Genomic DNA, 18,154 nt, shown 5'->3' with positions numbered 1-18,154 from the left:
AGGTTAATACGACATTGCTATCTTGCTGCTCGCTTTAAGGCTAAAGTCAATACAACCAGTTAAAGGTTGAAAGTAGCTCACCTGCTCTGCCTGAAGGTAGTTACAATTCTAAACAGCTTGAATCTGCAGTTATTTAAAAGCTCAATTTTATATTTCAGTACTACAGATTAACAGTAAAATGCGTATCGTGGGTGCTGAGACATGTGTTACACACCATCTAAATAATGGGCTTTATTCAGCTCTCTGGGATTTCTTCAGCAGTTTGTCTTTAGAGATGTCCTGATGTAACAAGTGTATGAGTTAATGCAGTAATACTGTCTGACTGTTACAATGGAGTGATCCTTGCTTGCTGGCATGAGACATGTGATGCTGTAGCACCAGTTTAGAGTTTGAAGCCCGACAAACTGCGAAAGTATTTCATTTTATCCACAATCGAAACCTCTTCAGCTGAAGAAGTTCCACAAAAAACGCTGCACATATCAGACGCGATCTTTGTACTGAACCGCAAAGCAGCGAATTGTCTTCAGTTTTAAACAGCTCATCTTCTAACATAAATAGTTATAAATGTTTATGAATGCAACATTTGTGCGTGTGTGTTTATTATTGCCAAAACCTGGCTCTGGAAAGCAATATATAAATTGCTCAATCTGCCCTGTGAGATACTTTTTTGAAAAATGAGCCAAGCTTTTAAGAGTTATGTGATATTTTTAAGCGTTAGTGGGTGGACAAGATTAATGGGTATATCAGAGGGACAACTCAGGTAGAGCAATTAGGGGATGAAGTTAGAGGCAAGGCTGAGATGGTTTTGACATGTACAGAGGAGGGATGGTGGATATATCGGACAGCTGCCAGGCAGAAGGAAAAGAGGAAGACAGGAAGTGAAGGAGGACATGCAGAGTTTGTTTTTTGACGTATTTGTAAGTGGAGCAATACTGGTGTTGAAACAATATTTGAGTCGGAGCTGTTGAGCAGTTGAGAGCCTGAAATCTTTACGGCATCATCATCCATGTAATGCCTCCTCATGAGCTCATTAAGGTGCGGTCTGCCCGCACGCAGCGCTGGTGCTGTCATAGCTCCGCAGTGTCCATCACAGTTTTTCCAGATGCTATATCACTGCACACATATGACAACACTTTTTACATTCTGAAGAAATCTTCCACTAAAGTCATCTTTTCACTTGCCCTTTATAGCGGTTTTATTTTACACTGTGGGCCACATCCGGCCCACTTTGACCTGAAGTGTGCAAGACTAATGAAACTCCTCTATCCTGTCAGTGTAAAGAAGCTTAAGGTCTCATTTAATCCCTGAAATATCTGAGCATAAGAAAAAGGAGTGCACTTTTAACAGTGTGCCTCGGTTATTTTAATTATAAAATTGTTTTTTTAATAGATTTATTTATTTGTTTGTTTGTTTTTTACTGTGGAGACATTTCTATGGTAGTTCATGGAAAAACATTTGCCATTTAATTGTTTATCTATTGCTTAATTACACTGGTGTTGCGTGAATGGCAGTGGAGGAGGTCTTCATCAGTAGGAAAAGCTATAGTTAAAAATCTCAGCCCTCCTTCACGTTTTCCAAAACCTTCCAGTGGGCCAGATTGGAGTCTTTGGCATGCTGATTCTGGCCCCCGAGCCTTATGTTTGACACCCTTGCTTTATAAAATTGAGGTGTGGATTTGCAGGTATTACATTAGATTGATTAACTGGAAATGGTTCAACTTTCTCTCTCCTATAGACTCACTCTTTTCCAAGCTGTAATCACTAAAAAGACTTTTAGAGGAGAAATCAGCTTAAAAAGAATCAACATAGCGATTAGTTCTGCAGTTTAATGCAACAGAACTAATAATGCATTTTTAATTGTTTTACATCCCGTCTGGTCTTTCTTTCATTCACTTCTTTTGCTTTGTGTCTCTGAAGTGTTTAAAACTCATTCACTGGTGAAGACACAGTGTCTGTCTGCACCGCTAACAGCTGCCCTGGCTCTCTCTCCCTCTCCCCCTCTCTCTCTCACTGGACTTGTGAGTGACAGCACATGTGCTGGGATACATGGGAGGCCTGCTTCTGAAATTCTAACTCCATGACTGTGAGACATACCCCAGCTATGGACAGGGTGGAGCTGTGAGAGACAGATGCTGTGAGAGGAAAAGGGGGAGAGAGAGACAGTCTGAGAGCGGTTGGAGAGAAGGGAAGAGAGGGACGGGTTTCAGGGTTGGAGAGTCAGGCCTGTTTTGTTCAGGGGAGCCGCTCAGCAGCCCGGTTCTTTGTGTGGACCCTCAGATTTTTCAGTCATCAGAGATCTGTCTGTGCTGAGTTTCTGAGTGTAGGAATTGAGGATGGCGGTCCGGATGTTGATGGTGTGCGCGCTCGCTACGTTGGTTTGTCGGGTAAGAAAAAATCTTTGTCTCCTCATACCACCTGTTGACTGAGATGAACAAACTTTCATGATTTATTGGAGCTTTAGGCTACGTGTGTGTGTGTGTGTGCGCGTGCGTGCGTGCGTGCGTGCGTGCGTGCGTGCGTGCGTGTGTGTGTGTGTGTGTGTGTGTGTGTGTGTGTGTGTGTAGTTGATTAAAAAGGCAGCCAGTTTTTAAAACATCCAAACTGGTCGCACTGACTTATAGCAGTTTTGTAGCAGATGCTGAGAGGTGAATATTAAACTCAGTGCACAGGTGCCTGAGCTATTGGAGGGAGTACATGTGCTCCACTTTCTGCATGCTATAAAAATATCAGCGAGAAGTAACTGAACGCATGTATCAGACTGGCTGTGACCATGTGAATCTGTACGGATCTACACTGGGCCAGCTTCCAAGAACCTCTCTGCTTCCTGCTCGTGCTCTTGTTTAGAGGACGACCTTTAGCTGCTCTGCTCTTTAAATATACAGTTTATGTTTTTACCTGAAACGTGTCCTTGGCCAAGCAGTAACTCATTTTCATCAATAGACGCACCATTCACCGGCTCTGCAATCAGAGATCGGGCCTGATATAAACATTACATCCAAGTCTGAGGAGGATGATGGAGTGTTTTGAGGAACAGGAGACTCCAGATGTGTACAGAGGGCTCATGGCATCATTAGTAGCCCCTGTCAGCAGACACCATTATGAAATCTATAATGGAGGACAATGTAAACTGACTTATTGCCTTCCAACCACCATCAGTCCTCTTCTCTGTTTGGAGTAGTAATGCAGCCCAGGTTTCGTGAGGGAAGTCTTGCCATGATGTTTTATAATTCACTATAAATGTGGCTGATCCTATAAAGCTATCAAAATGAACGGTTCGCATGTTTTCCGCCGGTTTCTCTGATCTGCTGCTCGGATCATTTGGGTATTCGGTAACTAATAATAATGAGATAATATACATTGTCTCTTTTGGTCACGCGTGTGATAAATCACTGACACCGGCTACAGAGGAAGCTATTTTGTCACAGGACATCAGTAACCATTTTATTTATAACTCTTCACATGCACATAAATAATCCTGTAAATGATTTGAAAGCTCAGTAAACACTGAAGTGACCTTTACAGTTCAGGATCCCAGTCCTCAGGTCTGATATCAGACAGCTGCTTAGGCTCTGAGTGTAGAGGGTGATAGGGGATCACATTGCTCCTTCAAACGCTGGAGGTGTTACAAGTCCCAGAGTGAGAGTAAAACATCCATATAATACAATATAACCTAAAAAAAAAGCAATCATTTATGGCTCTTCTGAAAACTGTCTATTAGCACACATGGAGCAGCAGATTTATGGTAGGTACAGTGGTCGGTGTCCAATGCTAAAATCATTCTTTCATGGTCTTCAGCTTATCCTTACCATGGTCACGGGGGGGCTGGAGCCTGTCCTATCTACCATAGCCCAGAGGCAGGGTACACCCTGGACTGGTTGCCAGTATGACGCAGGGCTAACACAGAGACACATTCGCACCAATGGCCAATTTAGAATGACCAGTAGCCCTAACCTCATGACTTTGGACTGTACTGTGTGAGTGAGTGAATTCGACTTTTGGTAGAATTTCCTTTGAGTTAAGTAGAAAGGTGCTATATAAGTATTGGTCCAATTACAACGTAAGCAATTGTTGTTCACATATGAGAACTTCCCAAATACCTGTTGCCTTATTTCGGATTTGATATATGTTGTGGTTTGCCATGCAGCTTCCAACGCTGGACCAAAGCCTTCATACGTGTCACAATCTCCTCATGTCACCAATCCAGTTCAGTAAAACGTTTAAGAAGATTGCAGATACAGATTTCTGTTCTGGCTGCCGCTTCCTGTGTAGACCTCTACACCAGCCCAGCATCCACTTCAAAACTCTAGGGAGTTGTTTCCTCATCAATCCCTAATTTGTATTTGTATCATACTTTTGGGGAGCGATGAGCTTGGAGTCTAGAAACTCTAAGTATATTATTCTTCTGCACTGCTGTAATGACTGATTTTTGATTGAGATTGGTTTAAATGCCCAAACACAATAGAAATGTACCGCATGAACCCTTCAACCAAAGCAAACAAGATGAAACTGATGTAAAGCCCATGTGTGGAGTAAACCGTTCCATAAACCAATCAGAAGAGAAGTACGTAAACAAATCAAACTGATTACTCTTTAGCTGCGTTCTCCCTGAGTATGTCTGCCTGTCTGTGCATAAAACCTATAAAAAGGGCTGTAAAAATGCAAATGTGTAATTGGACACACACTTCTGCCCTTTCCACAAATACCTGCTTCAAAGTTTAGGCAGTTTTCCGGAGACAGCTTGTTTTTAATACAAAATCTTTTAATACAAATCTTACAGCAGCGATTGAGCTGAACAGACATCCATCTTCTAGGATGAATGAGTCAAAGGTGTAAAATAAAAGGAAGGAAGGAGAACAAATGCATCTTGTATTCATTATTTTTGCTCATGCCAAACGGTTCTATTTTAGCAATAAATGTATACAACAGACCGAATTAACACACATAGCATATAAACAACTTACCCTAAATCTTCAATCTGAATGAAAAAGAAATGTGTTCAAAGTAATCCCAGCCAGCGGTCCTAAGACGTTACAGATGGACACGCTGGGCAAATGCACAAACATTTTGGGCATTGTTTCTCTTCTGTGTACACTTCACAAGTGAAAGAAATTTGTCAAGGTCTCTGCTACATAAATAATCAGAGTAAAATTAATTGAACCATCAGCGGTTGTCAGGCCACTCCAAAGGCTTTCACTAGTGTCACCTGATAGCTTTCAGTTGTGTTTTAATTTTTCAGTAAGCTGTTTGAACTCGAGTGTTGGTGCCTGCTTTGGGTACGCTGTGGCGAAGAGAGGGCAACAGCCACAGCTGTTCCCAGATGCATATGTGATGCCATTTGTCCCGCTCTGTAATCCCCCCTTGCGGAAAGAGGAGTGCGTCGCATCTGGACCATGAAATCGGGTACAAATCAAGAGTGTGGAGCGGCTGGCCAGCTGGCGCTGAGGTCTCACTCATCGGAAACAATCAGTCAGAGGGTCTGAATCACAGGTCCTGCTGGGTGTGGATACCTGCAGGCTGTTTGCGCTAGCTAGAGTTTCAGAAAGAGCAAAGGGTACAAAATACAACTTCAATTTCATAAAAAAAAGATTCAGCTAAGCAGTAAAGTCAATTTCCTTTTCTTTGTGTTGCCTCTTTCTTACAGACTGAGACGTGGAAAGCCGTGTGGTGACAGTTGGTAATTTAGAGGTCATACATATACTCACGCACCCTCAAGAATAACTCAGCAGCAGTGCTATGATGGGTTTCTACCATGGACCATTTGTATCCCTGGTGAAATCATAAATTAACACATACAGAGATGTTAAAAGGACATCCAAATGACTTGGACACATGCAGCATTTCTTGAAAACTGCTGAGTAGTTTGTTAAATACTGTCATAACTTCTTTTTCATGAGAATTATTACTTTGAGTTTCCTTGTTTTGATGTTCCTGAATTTAGTGGCTGTTATATTGTGAATAATTCAAGCCCAAGACTTTTATCTTGCATAATGTTTTTTTATTCCTGGAAACTTTAAATTTCCACTAAGTAGGTTTTAATCACATATTTCCCAACAGTATAAGCTTACAGTGATGCTTCCACCTCCAATGAGTCTAAGAGGTCTTGAGGATGAATAGACTGTTTTTGTTGTTTTATATATTCCAGTTAATAGGATTTGTACAATGCATTTTCTTTACTAAAGGCCTCAAGGTGCTTTATATTAAAGGTAAAGACTGTGATCACGCAACCCCCTATGAGCAAGGATTGGCAACAGTGGGAAGGAAAAACTCCCTTTTAACAGGAATAACCTCCTGCAGAACCAGGCTCAGGGAGGGGCAGCCATCTGCCATGATTTTTTGGGGATGAGAGGAGGATCACGGGACAAAGACATGCTGTGGTCGAGCCTGAGATTATTAATAACTAATGATTAAATGCAGAGTGGTTCCTAGCAGCCTGGACCTGATGCAGCATAACTCAGGGAGGATTCTTGGTCATCTGATCGAGCCTTAACTATAAGCTTTATCAGAGTGGAAAGTTTTAAGTCTAATCTTAAAAGTAGAGAGGGTGTCTGTTTCCTGAATCTCCTGAATCCAACCTGGGAGCTGGGTCCACGGCTGAAAGCGCTGCCTCCTATTCTACTTTTATCTTAGGAACCACAAGTAAGCCTGCAGTCTGAGTGTGAAGTTCTGTGTGGATGATTGTAAAGTGGCCAGTACAATAATTGTACTGGCCACTTTAATATAACCCAACACTTCACAGATCACGTTGTTTAATTTTATTATTTAGTAACTCCATGCTTATTTTTGCCCCTAACAAATCTACTTTTAGCTGAATTTTACAGCCTTGCATTGCATTCCTAAAGCTCAGACATCTGTTCTAAGGGGGAGGCACACTTGTTGTGCCACCATAAATAGGGTATATATGCCCATGTCAGGCAATCATGACTTAGCAAAGAGTGGAGCTGTGGGATCAGTACTGCTGGTGGCTGAGCGGTCGAGAGTCTGTGCTTGAGGTCCGGTAACAGAAGTGACCTGAGGGACACCTGTGTGACCTCTAGCCTGCAGCCGGGGGGACTCCCTGGTATGCTGCAGGCATGGCTTCTCAAACACTCAGTGTTTTCTTGAGCTATTTGTGCGACTGTTACACAAATGCATGCAGAAAGAAGATACTCAGGCTGATAGAGATTTGGTGCAAGGATAAACAGAGGTGCTGACTTCACTACAGACATGGTGAATTGTCAGGGACAAGACTTCATCAATATAATGTCATTTTAAATACTACAAAGCCTTACTTTTGCTTTTAATCTCTCCCTGTTATCCTTCACTATTTTACACCTTGTAACTTGTGTCTCTACTTTACAGAATATTTCAGATGACTCCCATATTGTGTGAAAAAACATTGTTTTGCAACCTGTGGCATACATTTCCATTGCCTTTTTTGTAACAGTGGTTCATGTCCAACAAATAATGCATTTGTAACAGTAACAGTACTTGGAAGGTGGACAGCTCAGAGGGCTCTGTGACGGAATGTCTCAGATTGAGTGCATTTGCAGGGTTGACAATAGTGGCAGTAGTTTTACAGTAATCGCCTCATGATGAATTGCTGGTATGCATGCCTGACATTGTGTTTGGATGGAACAGATATGTGTCTGCGTATCTTTTCTTTTAATACTAAGTAAGTATTAAAGTAATTTAAGAAAGTTCGTTTTTACTGCAAATTACATCACTTAGAAAACATTATGTGCAACAGAAAACCTAATAGATTTTCCCCCAGTGGAACTTACCACATGCAACATAACACATATCCATCTCTTGCTTCACAGTATTTCAGTACTCTTCACAGTGTGATGGTATGCTTTTTTCTCCGAAGCCGGCATCAGTGAGTTAGAGTCAAACTTTCTCGAACCTGTTAAAGACTCCTTAGAGTGCTTAATGGTTCTTGCTGTGAAGGCACGTCGTCCCCAAACGAGGCGTCCGTGGTCCTGTGAGGGTCCGAGGTGAAAGGCCAAACTGTAAAAGTATCTGGGAAAAGCCTCTAAAAACAGTTAATCTGTGTGTGGTGTCGTCGCTCAGCCTGTCAGGAGAGGCACTCGCCGGTCTAATTGGTAACACGACACTTTGGTGCTGCCGCATTTCGGTCTGGTAAAAGCATTTTAACAGTGCTGATGGAGACACTGTCTTCCAAAACACAGCCTCATCTTAAGTTGAAGCAATGGGACAAGTCAGTGATTCAGAGTGTTTAAAAAGAGAAACAAAGAAAGAAAAAGTTAAATGTCGATTTGTTATCAGGGGTTCATGTTTGAAAACCTCTTGTTGCTGATGTTGTGATGGTGTTTTCTTCACCATGGAAATAACCCCATCATCATCCACTTTAACTGTCTTCTCTGATTTGTCCGGCGTTTTTGTGTTGCTGAGCTTCTGAGTGCATTCATTTTTTTAAAAGAATGAATCAGTCGCTTTTTCTATAGATTTGTTTTTGGGGGTTTTTTGTTGTTGTTGGGGGGGTTTTTTTTAGCCTATGACATGCGTTACTTACACATCTCATCTATGGGCCTCATATTTAAAAATTTCAAGCCTCTGATAGAGAAATGGAAGATACGGTATTAAAATGGCTGTAAGTCCTACTCATTTACATCATGGGCCACCTACAGCCAACTTAGATCTTCAGTGGGTCGGCCCACTGACACGCCCCTTTCTGTCAGTCAAGAAGCTTAACTAACATACTAACTGTACTTCTAATACTATAGGTATTTAAGTAACTAAAAAGTTTACCTTAATTACTTTGGTTTAGTGTAAAAGGCCATGGAGAAGATTTTTATCAGCTGGAAAAGTTGTAAAACTTGTTAAAAGTACAGTTAAAAGTCCTCCTTCACATTTTCCACTACTATCCAGCAGGCCAGATTGGAGTCTTTGGCAGGACAATTTTGGCCCTTAGGCCTTATCTTTGATAACCCTCTCCTACACAGTTACTAAGTTCATTCATCTGGTCAAGGCTTTTCTTTGTGCCGTTTGCATGCTCTTCCTGAGAGTGCATTCTCTTCAGTTTTTGCATTTAAGCGGAAGAAAGTGGATGGTTGATGAATAAATTTAAACCCCTTGAATCAAAGCTGGAAGTCTCCACTTCAATCACATATTTCTTGCTTTATTTAAAATATACTGGGTTTGCACGCAGACCACCACCATAGTGGAGTGTTAGAGAAAAGTAAGCAGGTTCCTGACAGAGGAAAAGCTACAAAAATCGTTTCTTTGTCCAACAAACCTGTTTTCAGTCTTTTAAATAAAGCAGACGAGATGAGCTCTGCAAAGTTTTTCAGTTGCATGAACTTGCATTGTTACTGACTTCACTGCAGCTGGCCGTGTGTGCATTCTTAAATGTGACCAATTCAGACAAAATTAGAAAGTTCTGTATTTGGAGAGGAGGGGAGCAACTGTGATGCAGCTGTTGTTGATTTTAAGATTAACCAACAATGCAGTATGTGTGCTATGCCTGTAGAAGTTTGTGAGATCATATATCGGAAGTCTTTAGTATGAAAGGAGATAACTATCAAAGCGATTTGGTGTGGGTGACACGCACTGCTGGAATCTGAATGTAAACATCTTTGCCAGTGTGTAGATGTTGATGGCTACAAAAAGTTAAATAGGTATCCAGGCGTTGGGAATATAGAACGGTCTAAGATTAGCCTGCCCTCTGACTCGACCTGCAGATGCCAGCAGTGGCTGCCATTCCTCCATTCACTGTCCCAGCAGCATACCAGAGGATCAGTATAGCAGATCACTCACCCTAGAGACAGGATGGGCTCACAGCCCGTTTAAAAAATATTCACAATTTTCTTTATCCATTACTCAGCATATTTACGCACCCTATAAAACTTTCATGAAATAGGTTAACAATTAATAGTTAGACATGTACTGCATGTGTGTAAATGCAAAGAGAGATATATGAGAAAGCCTTTTGCATAGCTGATAGATCTGCCTTTATTTCTGGTCTTGTGGGTCGAGCCTCTGAGCTCTTAAACATATGAGGAGTAATCCTGAGAACAGTCAAATCCCAAAGAGAAGCAGGAAGCAACTTACAGAAATGTGTAAATAAGCTTATGCGGGGGTGGGTGTTTGGTCTCTGCACATGCATGTATGTCAGTCTCTATGTGTGTGCATATATGAGTGGGGGGGAAATCATGTATATGAGCGTGTCTGTGGAATTCCTACAGCCGAACAGATCCGTAAGGTGACCCCAAACTCCCAGTCAGGTGCAGAGCTGAGCATAAAGGGGAATTTGTGAGTGTGAGCAGGAATGCGGGTGGGAAAGCACAGGATCTAAATCCATAGTCGACAGCTGTTGTGTGAGTGGGCTGCTCGCATGTAATGTGTGTGTGGGTGTTTTGGGGCGTACACAATCAGGACGAGCAATGTGCTGAAGGAGAGCCTGTGAAATGAGCAGGACTGTTTTTGTTTCCTCGTCCTGAGATGAATTTGCACCCAGATCAAAGGATGATGACATGTTAGTGGGTGTAACCTGAATCTGCGGCCCTGCTCCCCTTCAGCCCCCAGACAATCCCACAAACTCCACATCACAGATGGCCTCGGCTCTACGCTGCCATTCCATCAGGCCACAGGGAGCGTTAGAGCTCTGAGGAAGACTCTCAACATTGATTTAAACAGCTGCAAATGTAATGATATAATGTGTGTATTCCATGAAGGTGACTTACATGTGATCTGACTGCTGCACATTATAACTCCATTACAGCTCAGTAGTAGGAAGCAGTGTGTGTGTGTGTGTGTGTGTGTGTGTGTGTGTGTGTGTGTGTGTGTGTGTGTGTGTGTGTGTGTGTGTGTGTGTGTGTGCGTGTGTGTGTGTGGTTAATGTCTAACTTCATTTTCCAGTGAGTTTCATGCTGTAATTTTTTTTCCCTCCTCCAGGTGTGGAGCTCTGCAGAACCTCACCATAGTGAGAAAGAGTTGCATCCTCAGGTCCTTCACCCATGGAGAAGTAGAGGCAAAGGGCTGATCAGAGTAAAGAGGGACTGGATCATTCCTCCAATCAGAGTGTCAGAGAATAGCAAGCAGATTCCTGAAGACCTTGTCCAGGTAAATGCCAAATTAAAACTTTTCACATCGATTCATCACTGCATTCGTCTTCTTCTTTTTCTTCTTCATCTTCTCTCATGGGTCGCCAGGTCTGTGGTTTTCATGCAAAATCAAGCACCGGACCGCTTTTCAGGTTTTTGTTACAGGCCTATTTGGCATGGTCATTAATAAATATAAATCCATATTCCATATAAAAAAATCTATTTTTACTAATTATACACTGAATATAAAACATCCAGGTAGTAACCATGGTGGCATCACGCATTGGGTGGTAAAGTCCAGTTCAATAAGGAGAGAGCATTTGAAGAACTGAACATGATTTGTGATTTATTGAAATATAAAGTCTGAGTAATAAACTTTTTGATGATCAGAAGTGAACATAGCAAAGCAGTGCCGTGTTAGGAAGGAGACCAGAACCCTCCAGAGTCCAGACACTGGTGTTAGCAGAGGCGAAGCAGGTGGAGATTTGAACGAGAATCTCTATCTGGCACGGAAGCGGTGGATTGGGGGAGGATGGGGGTTGCACGGATGAGAGTGAGGTTTAAAGCACATGGGACTGAGGCTGACTGGCTTGCAAAAGGCAGACAAGAAAATGATTGGGCCAGGGTGATGACGACACCGTGGGAAAAGCAGGGGGGGAGTAAAAAAGAGACTAGGAGCCCCCACCACATCCAGCAATGCAATGCAGATGAGGGAATACAGAGCTTCTTGACTGAATTTATATATAAGCTTCATTCATGAAGACATTTGCTTATTGTTTTGAAACCAGGCATAATGACATCTGAGAAACTGAGGGGCACTGCACACTCATAGGCTTTGTACAGATTTCCCAACAAGATGCTAACTTTTGCAGGTGCAGTAAATAAAGAGTTTGGTGACTTCCTTCTAAAGACTAAGTCCACGCTAATTGTGTTAATTAGTGAGGACTGAATCCTATTAAGTTGATTTCTTTAATATTGAACAACACTGACTGTAAATTTCATTCAAACATATTACACACAACATAGAGCCGTTGTTGCAGACTTCCCATGACCTAAATGTACAAATCATACCTTACACTGAGAAATAGCCATTTTATAGAAAAATTATTACATAAAAAAAATACAAACTTGTTGTATTGATTAGTCTCACAGCCCTAATTGTCCACAAAGTGACTCATTTGAAGTTTTTGATGATCATCAGCTTTCTCTAATCTTTCTGTCCAGATCAAATCTGACAAAATCTTCACCGGTGAGGTAATCTACAAGTTAGAGGGACAGGGGGTTGACCAGGAGCCCAAGAACCTGTTTGAGATTGATGACAAGACAGGGGTGATCAGGAGCAAGCAGCCACTGGACAGAGAGAAGTACAGCAACTTCACGGTAAGACTGCGTTTATGGGAGTTAAGTTTTAAAGCACAGGTCGCCAGAAGTGCTAACTTACACAAGCTACAACGTGCTGTTTAAGAGCTCCCGTGTGTTCCAGAGCATGTTTCTGCCTTAAAGCAGACAGGAAAAAGCAAAACAAAGCAAAGCCAGAGGTCAGCTTTCCAGGGATCTTTATGAGCATCTCGGGAAGGACTTCTGAATGTTTGAGATCATATGACTTGTGATGTAACCCTGACCCAAACATCCTGCTCTTTTCTTTCTGCCAACACATGTTGTGTTCAGATAATGTAAAAGTCTAAAGACACCTTGAGGGGATTGCTGGATATGGAAGATTGTTTCTGCCACTGGAAAAAAAACCAACCATGTATAAGTCAAAATTTAAAACTTCTGAGAAAATAAGTTCAATTCAAGTTCAATTTTCAACTTAGCTCTGCCGATCATGCTTCCATAGTTGGATGTTTGTGGCAAGCACAGTGATATTTGATTCTAACACATTTTCTGTTGTATTTGTATTGTGTGTGTGTAGCTTAAAGCCTTCGCGTTGTCCCCCAGTGGAGAGCGACTGGAGAATCCGACCACCATAGAGATATTAGTGCTGGATCAGAATGACAATAGACCTGTCTTCCCTCACAGCCCGTTTGTGGGCACTGTCTCTGAGTTCTCAGTCCCAGGTACACACATATATGACCCATTTAGATAATAACAAGCAAACTATTTTTTTCACCTAATAGTCCATTTTAAAGGCACGGCGTTTTGTAACGTTGGACATTTTCTCAATGAAGTCCTGCAGTCTCAGCACCAACGCCACACATCCGTGATCCACTCTGATGGATCTTTTGAGGGACTTTATGAGATCTGTCCCGCTGACCTGAGCTCTCAATCATTCACGACAGGCACATCGGTAATGACAGTGACAGCCACAGATGTAGACGACCCAATGACAGAAAACGCTGTTCTGAGCTACTCCATCATTGACCAGGAGAGCATTCCTCCCAACGCCATTACCAAGATCATGTTTGGCATCAACAACAAGACAGGTGCCATCTACACAAGAGATGTAGGCCTGGACAGAGAGGTAAACAGGAGGAGGGCTTTTGCAGAGCATCATAATGCTTTTATTTCACTAACGTGCTGTATTGCGTCCCGTAGGTGGTGAAAGAATTCAGGTTAAAACTACAGGTGGCTGATATGGGGGGCATGGGACTAACAAGTGAAGGTGTGGCAATCATACATGTTTCTGACATCAACAACCACGCACCGCAGTTCAGCCCTGACTCAGTAAGTCTCAGAAGTCTCAGGAAAATACTTTCCGTAATTTTAGGATCTAACCTGTCACTTCAATTTGTTATCACGATCGGTGATTTCTTTTCTGTTTGTGGCGCGTGTAGTACAACATGACAGCGGTGGAGAACAGGAACGACTACGAGCTCGGACGAGTGAATGTGACAGACAGAGACGATACTGGAACGAAAAACTGGAAGGCCAGATACTTCATTTCAAATGACTACAGAGGAAACTTTGCTGTCCATACTGATCCCATCACCAACCAGGGGGTCCTCACAGTGGTGAAGGTAAAGCCAGGGAGGGGGAGGGAATGTTTCCAAAGCATTCACAGAAACAGGGACAACAATGTGGTTCTTTATTAAATATTGAACATTAATAAACAGGTAAAAGTTGGGGACTTACATAAATTTGATAATTTAATCATTAATAATTTATACAGCAATAGCTGTAATAGAATAGAAAAATAGCAATAATAGAAAAAAATGACATGACAAGACAAGAAGATCTTTCTGGTGTCCAGGATTGTTGTAAATCGCATGCTTTTCTTTTTCAAACTTTATTGAAATTATAAAGCGAACAGTCAGTCATTCCAGTTCAGTTTGTACAGTAGACATACAAGGCAAATAAGAGTAACAATATACAGTACAATGAAATAAGAAGGATAAATAAGTAAAGGAGAAAAAAGAAAAGAAAAAAAAAAGGGGGGGGATGTGACAGACTTCATAACAACTTTGTACTTGAAAGTTGTGACAGCTCATTCGTTAAACATTTCTGAATGAATTTCAATCAATGATAAACCTTTTTTATTGGAAGTTAATTTAAGAGAGTTTAAGTAATATTCAATTTCAATCAAAAACAAATTAAATGATGGGGTTGAGTCTTGAAATTGACATTTATGTATATGGAATTTCCCTAATAAGATATTAAGATTGACAATGGCACATTTTTTTTCCCTTTAGTTTCAAAATAAGTGATAATGTTCTTCCCTTCAATTTTGATTTCGTATGTTGTCTTGCACAGTATATAATTTTCAAGCTCTCTCCAAAATGTAGCACTATATGAACAGCCATAAAACAAATGAGTAACACTTTCAAGTTCAGTTTTACAAAAGGTACATTTTCTATCAATGTCACAGAATCTTGAAACATACGTGTTGGATGAATATATGTTATGTAATATTTTCAAATGTAATTCTCTAACTTTGTTTGTAATACAAAATCTAAAAGGAACAAGCCACGCTTTATCCCAGTTGATATTATCAAAACTAGCATTCCAAAAAAACTTCCCTCTTGGAGTTATTTTCTTCGCATTATACAAACATTCTCTAATATGTTTATTGGTGCATTTCTTGCTTAAGAAATCAATACCATTTATATAAAGACTGTTAACGGATGCATGTGGTGTGTTCTGTGTTTTGTAGCTTTTCATCAACTCAGTCAGTCCGCTGGGAACGGACTTTATTACAGAGCTAAAATCTTTAAATTTGATAGGGAATGTTTTTTCTGTAATAAAGTCATTGTAACTAAGTAGCTGGCCTTCAGAGTCAAATAAGTCTTTTAAATATATTATATTTTTATCAATCCAATTCTGCAAATATAGTGATTTGTTCCTCTTAGTAATACATTCATTATTCCAGATAATAGATCTATGTGGAGAAAAGTTATGTGAATAACATAATTTCCAAGCCAACAATGCCTGTTGATAAAATGCAGACATTTTAACTGGTAACTTTGATATACTGTAATTACAAGACAATAGGAAGTGTAAACCTCCAACATTTCTAAAAATGTTATGTGGAATGAAATGCCATAATGATCCAGGAGATTTTAAGCATTCTTTTACCCATTTCACCTTAAATGTATAGTTCAGATCCATGAAGTCCAGAAGGTCAAAACCACCTTTATCTTTAGGTCCACAAAGCAACGATTGTTTTAGATGATGGTGCTTATTCTTCCATACAAAGTTAACAAATAAGTTATTAACATGTGGAATCATACACATTAAGGGAAAGGGCTGGATACACAAATCTGGAAACACCTTCAGCTTAAGTCAAAAGGATTCTACCAAAAATTGATAGGTCTCTCTGGAGCCATAAGTTCAGTATAGTTTTAGTTTTTTCCATCCTGGGAGAAAAGTTGAGTTGTTGACGCTCTGTGTCATTCTTACAGACATGAATACCAAGGTATCTAACACAGTTTTTGACAGGAATATTATATAAGGATTTGACATTTGATTGGTACAAACTTAAAATTTCACATTTAGATTTATTTAGTTTTAAACCAGAGGCAATTGAGAAATCATTTATTAATGAAATAGCATTTTCAATCTGATCTTTGTTTTTTAAGAATAAAACGGTGTCGTCTGCTAGTTGGGTCACTCTGATTTCTTTACCAAAAATAGATAAACCTTTAATGACTGGGATATTTAAAATGTGTAATGAAAGTGGTTCAGCCGCAATCAAAAATAAAAAGAGTGAAATTGGGCAACCCTGGCGAACAGATCTCATGACTGGAAATCTTTTAGTAGTATTTGGATATAGTATAACACAACTGTCAATATTTTTATAAAACATTTCGATAGTTGACACAAAGTTTGGACCAAAACCAAAGGTTTTGAGTGCTTTAAATAAGAAATAATGTTCTACCGTATCGAAAGCTTTATAAAAATCAAGAAACACAATAAGGGAATCATCATCTATATTGTCAGAGTAGTCTAATAGGTCAAAAATAAGCCTTATGTTTGAACTGATATGGCGGTTGGTCATAAATCCGGTTTGCGTTTCAGCTATGATCTCATCAAGATTTTTCTTTAATTTTTTGGCATAGACCAATGAGATAATCTTATAATCTATGTTCAAAAGAGTGATAGGTCTCCAATTTTCTATAACAAGAAGATCTTTATCAGGTTTAGGAATTAAAGTTATAATACCCTGTTTCATGCTTGTGGACATTTCTTTTCCATCAAGGCATTCCTTAAATAATTCTAATAAAGGATCAACAATGATATCCCAGAACTGTAAATAAAATTCCACTGACAAACCATCATTACCTGGAAATTTGCCCTTTTTCATTGATCGAATTGCCTCTGAAATTTCTGATTTTATTTCTGAGATAGTTGGTGCAAAATTTTTAACTGACTCGATAAATCTATCACAATCATTGATATTACAATTTGATTTGTATATATATTTGTAGAATGAACCAACATGTTTTGAGATATCTAAATAATTAGTGGTTATGCTATTATCAATCTTAAGAGCAGATATATTGTTTCTTCTTTGGTTTCGTTTCTCAAGAGCAAAAAAGTAACTAGAATTTCTTTCACCTAGTTCTAGCCATTTTGCTTTGGACCTTATAAAAGCCCCTTTAGCCATGTTAATATATGCATTATCTATTTATTCCTTTAGTCTTTTCAATTTAATTTCTTCATCATCTGATAGAGCATCTTTCTTCATTAATATGTTTAATTCATTCATAATACTGATTTCTTTAGTGTCATGTCTTTTTTTAATTTCTTTGCTTCGCCTTATTGCCGCTTCCGTTACCTTGAATTTGAAAAATTCCCATTTTAGTGTGTGATTCATATTGGTATCCCCGAATATCTGATCTGCCGTTTTTTCCACTATACTACAAAATGTATCATCATTCAATAAATTATTATTTAGCTTCCAAAAACCACGTCGTTTACTTTGACTTTGTTTATTGCCAACTAAGTGAATTGTGATCAATTTGTGATCAGTTAATGGAGCAAAATCATGAGAAGATTCTGAAACAAAATGTAAACATGGAGAAGATATTAACCATAAATCAATTCTGGATTGTAGAGATCTATTTGCATTGCTCCAGGTAATGTAAATCGCATGCTCAAAAATACTGACATAAACAACTGACATCACCCTTTAAATCTACATGGCCATTGAGACCGTCATACTCTATCAAACACCACCATCTAGTGGATTGTATTCAAACTACATTGTGCTCAGATCCACTTTAAAGCAGAGATGTAATTTTACATTTAGACTCGATCTGAAGTGGGCCAGAGAAGTCAAACTCTACTCTGTATAAGTGTAAAGACATTTAGGTACACATTTAGTCCCTGAGAAGTCTTAACATGAAGAAAAGAAGAACAGTTTTATCAATAAGCCTCTGTTTTTCTACATGATAAATGTGGGAAATTATGCTAAAAATTCTGATAGTTCATTGCCCAGACAAATGTTCCAGTTGATGGTTTAAAACAGGAACTTTTCCGTCATTTAATTGTTTATCTTTTAGTTTACTTTCCTATGCTGTGAATGGTGATGGAGAGGTCTACAGGGGAAAAAATTGAAAATCTATGCATTCCTCCACATTTTCTGAAGCCTTTCAGTGGGTCAGACTGGAGTGTTGCCAGACTGATTCTGGCCCCCGGGCCTTATGTTGACACCCCTGCTTTAAAGCCTGAATC

The 18,154-nt window shown here is 39.9% G+C and overlaps 1 protein-coding gene across 2 annotated transcripts in view; it reads left to right on the top strand.

The window, feature by feature from the left end:
• cdh15 (cadherin 15, type 1, M-cadherin (myotubule)) overlaps positions 1–18,154 on the top strand; it is a 36,945-nt gene that overhangs the window by 14,228 nt on the left and 4,563 nt on the right. The window contains exons 1-7 of one of the 2 annotated variants that reach the window (XM_082528512.1): positions 2,190–2,383; positions 10,893–11,060; positions 12,266–12,421; positions 12,954–13,098; positions 13,321–13,502; positions 13,577–13,705; positions 13,816–13,998. In XM_082528512.1, coding sequence (XP_082384638.1) covers positions 2,333–2,383; positions 10,893–11,060; positions 12,266–12,421; positions 12,954–13,098; positions 13,321–13,502; positions 13,577–13,705; positions 13,816–13,998 — 1,014 coding nt within the window. In that variant the 5' untranslated portion in view covers positions 2,190–2,332. Of the gene's footprint in view, positions 1–2,189; positions 2,384–10,892; positions 11,061–12,265; positions 12,422–12,953; positions 13,099–13,320; positions 13,503–13,576; positions 13,706–13,815; positions 13,999–18,154 lie in introns of those variants that run through there. The other variant, XM_082528513.1, reaches the window with a different exon arrangement.

The sequence above is a fragment of the Aulonocara stuartgranti genome (genome assembly GCF_965226115.1).
Source record: "Aulonocara stuartgranti genome assembly, chromosome: 1".
NCBI lineage: Eukaryota > Metazoa > Chordata > Actinopteri > Cichliformes > Cichlidae > Aulonocara > Aulonocara stuartgranti.
The sequence above is the reverse complement of the archived record's forward strand: the minus strand, read 5'-3'. Positions and strand labels throughout refer to the sequence as shown.